General features: G+C 50.6%; 1 protein-coding gene across 1 annotated transcript; it reads left to right on the forward strand.

Moving 5' to 3' along the window:
- Window positions 1-215: 215 nt before the first annotated feature.
- SYS1 (SYS1 golgi trafficking protein) lies at window positions 216-3,340 on the forward strand. Its single transcript, XM_027745936.2, has 3 exons — window positions 216-392; window positions 1,061-1,128; window positions 1,708-3,340. Exons 1-3 carry the CDS (start codon window positions 231-233, stop codon window positions 1,946-1,948), a joined length of 471 nt encoding a protein of 156 aa, XP_027601737.1. The 5' UTR covers window positions 216-230; the 3' UTR covers window positions 1,949-3,340.
- Window positions 3,341-7,783: the final 4,443 nt, after the last annotated feature.

A 7,783-nucleotide genomic window follows, 5' to 3' on the forward strand; every position in this document is an offset into this window, starting at 1 on the left:
CCTCTTCTCCAGGCTGAACAGGCAAAGTGCCCTCAAAGTGGCTCATTATAACAGCCCTTAAGTACAAGCAGCCTTTCCGAAAACAACAAAACCCTCGGCGAACACACAAACGAGCCGGGGTTGCCCCGTGCCCCGGGGGGCTGCGGGCGGGGCCGGCGCCGGGTCCTCCCGCCCGCCAGGGGGCGCTGCGGCGGCGGCGGCGCGGCCGGGCGGCGCGCGGCGGGCCGGCCATGGCGGCGCAGTTCCGCAGCTACGTGTGGGACCCCGCGCTGATCGTGGCGCAGATGGTGCTGCTGCAGGCGGGCTACTACAGCTCGCTCGGGCTCTGGCTCGCCCTCCTCGGCACCCTGGGCAGCACCGGGCCCTCCCTCCAGCAGGTCTTCAGCGACGAGGTGAGGGCGCGCCCCGGGAAGCCGCCGTGGGCACACAGGCCTCTGGAGCGGGGTGGGGGTGTGCTGGGGGAACCAGACCCCGCTCCCGGTGTGGGTATTCCCGGTGTTAGGGAGAGCCCCCACCCACGGAGCACCGTGGTGTGGGGGCAGAGGTCCCCCAGCCCCGTGTAGCTGCCCCCCAGCACACAGACCCGCTGTCTGTGTGGGTGCCCCCAGAATAGAGCTGTCCCTTTGCATAGGGGGGGTCCCGGAGTAGAGGCAGCACCTCGATGTGCAGATGGTACCCTGGGTTAGAGACAGTACCCCCATATAGAGACAGACACCCTGTATAGTTTGGTACCCCTGTGTAGAAACACCACCTCGCTGTATAGGGGATACCCCCTTATAGAGACAAACACCCTGTATAGGAACCCCAGTGTAAAGGCAACTGCCCCTGCCCATATAGGTAACCCCAGTATGGACCCCCCCTCCCCGGTCTAAGAGGTTCCCCTCACCATAGAACTAGACCTTTCCCTTTCCCATAGGTTCCCCCAGACATTCAGACAGAGCTGCCCAGGCTCCTGGTGTAGTTCCTGATCCGTGTGGGGCCGTGCTGATGTGGCTGGGCCACGGGAGCAGATTTTGGGCTGCGATTTGTGCCGCGGGTTCCTACTAATAGTCCCATGTAGATTTTAGGCTTCTCAACCCCGCCGGGGAGGCTCTCCATGATGGCTTTCATCCTCAATGCACTCACCTGGTAAGTCTGCAGCCAGCTGGAGCACCTGCGTCTTGTCCTTCCTTAACGTTGAACCATAAGAGAATTCAGTGTGATGTCCTGCCTCTCTGAAAGCATCTCCCAAAATCCCTGTGCCTGGTCGAGCATGTCTGCTGAGGGCAGTTGGGAACTGCTGACTCCTGGCTTTCTAGAACCTGGAAAAGTCATTTAACTTCACTGCCTCAATTTCCCAGCTGGGAATGAGGTTTGCTTCTGTGAGGGATTTTACTGAAAGTTAGAATTAATGGATCTCAGCAAACACTGATCTGTAAAGATTTATGAATTTTGCCACTGCACAGAGATTACTGGGGGAGATAGTTTAAAAATTCCTGCCTGTTCTTTGCACTAAAATCTCTTTTCCCTGCCATCGTGTAATTAAAAAGCTGTAAGAACGTAAGTCTTGCTGCAGTGGCCGGGAGAGAGGCCAAAACCAACCTATTCTTAAAACATTTGAAGAAGTTTTAAAACTGCTAAATAACCAGCACTGCTGACAGCTCTTGCTGCACCCCCTTTTCCACGGGCCCAGCGCATCTCATTCACCTCCTGCCTTTACCTTTGCAGCGCCCTGGCCTTGCTGTACTTCATCCGCCGCGGGAAGCAGTGCCTGGATTTCACGGTCACGGTGCACTTCTTCCACCTCCTGGGCTGCTGGATCTACAACTCGCGCTTCCCGTCGACGCTGACGTGGTGGCTGGTGCACGTGGTGTGCACGGCGCTGATGGCGGCCATCGGGGAGTACCTGTGCATGCGGATAGAGCTGCGGGAGATCCCCCTCAACTCCGCCCCCAAGTCCAACGTATAGACTCGCCCTGGCGACAGACACGCTGCGTTAGCGCCGTTGTCTGCAGCACAAGTGCATCCGACATGCCTCAGAATCGTCCCTGAAGAAGCACAGCAGGTCTGTTGAGACTTTGTTATCAATTTTCTTTTTTTTCCCCCGGACCTCGGTGGCTGCATGAGTGTGAGCATCTCCTCTGGCATCAGCTGGCAGCGGGGGAGGAGTAGATGTTTATTTTGTTAACACGAAGCATTAATGTGACTGTATGGAGAGCGTGCCCTTAAACTCTTCGCTCAAGAGACTGTTAAAAGCCAGGTAGCAAAACTTGGTGCGTGAGGAGCATTTGGAATCTAACGATGTGGGAGTGCCCTGTGTGGGGAACACGATGGTCAGCTCTTCTTGCGGGAGCTGGCACGGTGAGCAGTGGGGCTGGGAGCTGCTGCTTCCAATCTGTGACTGATTTGGGCTTTGGATGGGAAAGGAGTCAAAGAAGTGAATGGATGGGGAAAAGGAAAATAGTTGTACTTACCTGAATCACCAGCTGAGTCACTAAATAACCTATAACGTTAGATGGGTTTGTTTGCTGTTTCCATGTTTGATACATAGAGGTGACAGACGGCAGTTTGCTGAGGAAACCTTTTGTAATAATAAAAACATTATGTTGCTGTGAGTGTGTTATGGCTCTCCTGGGAAGCTGAGCCCTTCAAGGAGTACCACGAGTGTCTGTATCATGGCAACAGAAGGATGCAGCCAGAGAACACCTGGCTGTGAGATGCCCGCTGTCTGGGGCACATAACATTTCCTACAATAAACATTGCATACCTCTGCTCTGAAAGGAAGGCATCAGTGAGTGCTGTCTTGGGAAGTCAGCTGGCATAATCCCACTTCGGGAGCAGTGTCAGCAGTCCAGGGTCTCTCCATGTTCAACCTGAGGCTGGAGGTGTCCTGGAGCCACCTGCTGCTCTTCCCACTTGTCTGGGTGTTCCTGCCCGGCTTCAGAATTCTAGCAACAGATCTGGTTTGGTAGAGGTGATGTTAAATAAGAGACTGCTGTTATTTCTCAAAATAACAGGATGTGCCTTTATTTAGAGACACTTCAAACAAACTTCACCAGGCAGTGACACCCCCTTACTGCTGAGGGGCCGGGGCTCAGTGGTTCCTCCAGATCCCACAGGCCAAGCAAGGAGACCTACATCCTGCCTGGATTCTGCTGAGGGATGACCGGTTTGTGCAATCCCAGACAAGGACCAAGCCAGGTCTAAAGACAGATTTTTCTCCTGTGCAGCATCTTGCTGCAGTAACTTCCCTTTGTACATTAATATTTGTAATGTTAACTTGCATAAGTTATTTGCTAATTCAACTTGTTGAAAAGTGATGGGATGATGTGGAGATACAGAAGTTGATAAACTCTTTAAAGCTGCTCTTTTGACTTTGTTCTTGGGGAATGAGCTGTATTTCAGTCCCTGCTCTCACACTCAGACACTGTAAATTGAGGCAGGATAACATCCTGTGCTTTACATACCCGGCAGGGCTGCCTCAGAGCAGGATTTCTGTCTAAACAAATGTAACCAGCACTTTTTATATTCTGGGATTTCACCAGGAGCCCTTCCTGACCAACCCCCCTGTAAGCAGAGTTTCAAACAGCAGCAGCCTTTCAAAGGGAAGAGTTTACACAAGTGTTTTTCTGGGCAGGAGCCAGCCTGGAGGGCCACCCTCAGGTCACTTCCTAGGGCTGCCCTTGCAGCAAGACAGTCCATCCCTTCTCAAAATCAGCTCAGTTCTCATATACAAGGATACTTGCCTTTCTCCCAGTCACCTCAGCCTGGATATAAACTGGTCTCCAGTAGGTGCCAGTATCTCCCTCAGAAAAGAGGAGCAGGAGTGTGCCTGTGGTTGGGATCAGGGCGGAGCAGAGGGCAGTTCTGCCTCGGGGTGACAAGCACTGACAGTGTTGTTAGTCATCTTTTAAGACTCCCTCAGGGTCATTTTGTCCTCTCCTGCTTTTTGTTGCTATTCTTGAGAAAGAACATCCCAGTCCTGCAGGGACAAGGAAAGTTTGCAGGTTTACCTCAAGGCTTAACACCACACCAAAGCATGGTGTGAACTCTGTGTTCTTTGGGGTTGTTCTTAGGGTAAGTGGGAGCTAAAGACTAATTACAGTGAACATGAGACCAAGGAAGGAAAGCCACATTCTTCCAGCTGATCCCTGGAGTTGCTGTGAGCCCATATTAACAGAGCTGCTCCCTTTGTTCCCCTGCAAGAACAGAGATGAAGACTTTGGACCAAGGAACACTTACCCTTTCTTTTTGAATGCATAAGATATGCTGTAACTGCTTCAGCAGCCTCCCTGGGGGGTGAAATGTGGTTACTTTGCATCTGGAGAGGCTCAGAGTCTCTCTGAACCAGGAGAAGAATCCTTGACAAATGTGGATTTCACATTGAGGCTGCAGGACACCCCAGGAGCTGCACTGCATCAGCAGGAATGTGCTGTAGGGTCAGAAATGCTTTCTGAAAGGCTGCTGACTGCCCAGGGGGACTGTATCTGGGTATTACTTTTTTTTAAAGGAATTCTACTAATTGTCCTAGTCATAGAGGAAGTTCTGCTAAAAATGATATATTGATTGAGGAAACTCATCACTCCCATACTGTGAGACCTAATTTTCTCTCACATGCTTTCAGTCAGATTTAGAAGCACCTTTGGCTTTAAAAAAAAATCTGCTGCTCCATACCAGAACAGTGACAGATGGTCTTTGTTTCTTAATGAATCTTTGGGTTTTTTTGTGTGCAATAGTTGAGGGATTTGCTTCCAGGGAAGATATGTCCCAACACCTGCTCTTCTCAAAGACAGTGGCAGTGTCAGCCAGCCATTGGCATCCGTGCTTTTGCAAAAAGAAGACTTGGAGATCTGAGAATTTTACCTTCCCTTTCCTCAAAGCTGTTTTAGAGTAGAAAGTTTTAACAGAGAGGAACTCCAAATTAAAAGAGAAGGTAAGAGTTGTGGGATACTGGGGGGGGCTGTGTTTATTTGTTTTCCTAAAGGCATTAAACAGCTGTTCTAAACAAAGAGCAAGTACAGGATTTGGATCCAAAACACTCCAGCCTTGGCTGTACATGATGCCCACCTGCTTCAGCTTTCCCCAGCTACAAGCCACAGGCAGGACAAGAGATAACAGGGCAGGGGGAACAGGATCAAACAACAAACACTGCTGTTGGAGTGGAAGAAGAATTAAAGAATGAAGCGTCTGAGTGGTTCACTCCAGGTTTTGCCGTGCTCTGGTTTCCCCTGTCTCCACTGCTCACCCTAAGGCTTTGTGCCCCAGATGCTCAGTACTGAGTACATAAGTAACAACTCTGTTTGCAGGAAGTCAAGTTGCACTGTCTGAACACCAGCTGCTCCTCCCTGACTTATTTCTTGGAATTTGCCTCAATGGATTTGTTCCCTCCTGCTGCTGCAGGAGCAGAGTATTGATGGTAGTGAAGGTAAGAGGGAGAACACGTGAGTGTCAAAGGAGAGCAGTACGACCCAGCACCACTGGGTCTACATCCTTTGCTGTAGAAGCTTGCCCACCACCTGGAATCCATCCAGTGGGATCTGTGGGGCTGGCAAGCCCCTGCTCACATTGTAGAGTACATCCCCCACTAGTTACAGCTCCCATGGCCCCGTGCAGCCAGGAGGGCACAGAGCTCCAGCAGCATCCTTAAAACACAGACTGCCTTGGACTGCCCAAGAATATTGCTGTGTTTCTCTAACATATTCAGAAATCACTTGCAAACACCCCTCTGTTCCAAATACTTGCAGGCTTGTACTGAAGCTGCAAAACTAACAACATTCTGAGCCACAAAAGAAGAAATTGTGCTGTCAAGCAAAAGCCAGGACAAACAACTTCTACCATGCTGTAGGCTCTACAACACACTTTAATACTCTGGAATTACACACTTCTACCCACAGAGCTGCTTACAGGTACCTTGGGGAAAGCTTCAAAGCAGGAGTTGCTATAAATCCTTTTTGTCCTGCCTTGACACTCTCCCTCAATCAAAATATTTTTGCTCTGTGTCCTTAGAAAAGGGATTTACACATAACACAGGAGTTACTCAGGAATCCAGATGTGTGCAAGACAAGGCATGCAACTGTGATTATTCTTCAGCAGGGGTTTCACCATGTCCTTAAAGCAAAAGGGCCAATACAGGGCAGAAGGTCTCCCTTATGCCTGTGACAGGACAGACACCACCCCCTTGCACCTCACAGAACAGTGGTAAAAATGCCCATCTTGTTCTCAGTGCCCAAATCAAAAACTTGGAGAGTTGATCTGGTGGAAAGAGTCAGCAAAGTAAACAGGTTTCCTTCCAGTAGCCATAGAAGAGTGGGAAGAGTCCAACATTTGCCATTTTTCCAGAATTTATCACTTTTCCCTAAATCCTCTGCCCCATACCTATAAGCTCCCAAATTCTCTGGACAGCCAGATCTGTCTCTGTGTCTTGAAGCAGAAGTGAACAGGCATTATTCCAAATTACAGACCAACAGGAACACCCAGGAGATTCTACCAAGCTCTCCCGTGTCCCACAGGCACAGGATGGAGCCAAGTGTCTCTGAGCTCCGCACAGGATATTCCTCAGGTTTGGAAAAAGGATCAGAAAGATGCCAGGGCACAAACTGCCACTGCTTTTGATGGGATACTCACAGAGCTGCAGTTTATAAGTTCACCCAAGTGACGATGAGGGGGATACTGAGGATGGAAACGTTGGGAACGTGGGTCCAGGCAGAGCTTTGGGCCATGCTGGGGCTGCAGAGGTCGAACAAGCTGCCTTGAAATCTGTTTTTTCGGGACTCCCTTCTCAGCATCTCCCAGACAGCTGCTGCTTCCTTCTGGCATTCCCAGAGTGCTGTCAGGGCACAGGTGTGGAATTCATCCCAGTACCTGCAGCCAGGGATACCACACTGTCAGTCCCTTTGCATTCCCACAGTGATGGATGCCAGGCAGAGCCTCTCTGCCCCGATCCTGCCCTCTGAGCAGCGACAACCCCTGTGTTTTGTGCAAGTTGCCCAGACTATTCATCCCCTCCATCATCTGCCAGAGTATCTTGGCTAAAACTCCAAACCTCAAAACACTGAAATTATTTAATCTTCCCCCCCCCTCCCCCCGTCTTGGGAAGTCAATAAAATTCATTATTTTCCATCAACAAATGTTTCCCTTCAGCACCAAGCACCCTGAGTATCTCACACAGGCTGCAAACAAAGGCCCAGTGCATCTCATTCATTGCTTTCTCCAAGCTTTCTCCAAGAGGAGTCAAGGGCAAATGGGAGCACAGAGAAGGACAACAGCTCCCACAGAGCATTGCAGCATTAACTGAGGTATGGGCAGGGGCAGGAGGAGTTATTCACTGTGTTCTCATTAGAATCATCTCTGTTTATCTGCTGGGTATTGCCTGTGTGAGTAGATGTTCAGTGTACAGAGGCTTCTGGGAGGAAAAAAACAAGACAGGCAAAGATAACCCATAGTCCTGCAGGAGTAAACTGGTTGCTGCTCACTGAAGACCCCTTTGCCTGCTTCTCCTGTGGACAGCAACTTGGGTTTTATTTTCTCTTCAAGACTAGAACCAGGCAGGGAAAAGCCCCAGCAGAAACAGAGCTGAAAACCACAGCCCCCAAGAAAACTCTCATAGGAGGGACACAGTGACACCACCCCACCCATCCCAACACACAGGGGTCGGTGCCACACGGGGTGACCCCATGATGCATTCACCCAGAGCAGTATCCAGCCAGCCAAGGCTTTATGCCTTCCCTGAGCTCCTTCCTTACCTTTGGTGAAGCCCCATGGGGGCTCTGTAGCAGCTGGTTTTGAGCCCTTTCCAGAGAGCTCC

This window comes from Pipra filicauda, unplaced genomic scaffold (assembly GCF_003945595.2).
Source record: "Pipra filicauda isolate LSUMZ 115617 unplaced genomic scaffold, ASM394559v2 scaffold299_size895176_pilon, whole genome shotgun sequence".
Lineage (NCBI taxonomy): Eukaryota > Metazoa > Chordata > Aves > Passeriformes > Pipridae > Pipra > Pipra filicauda.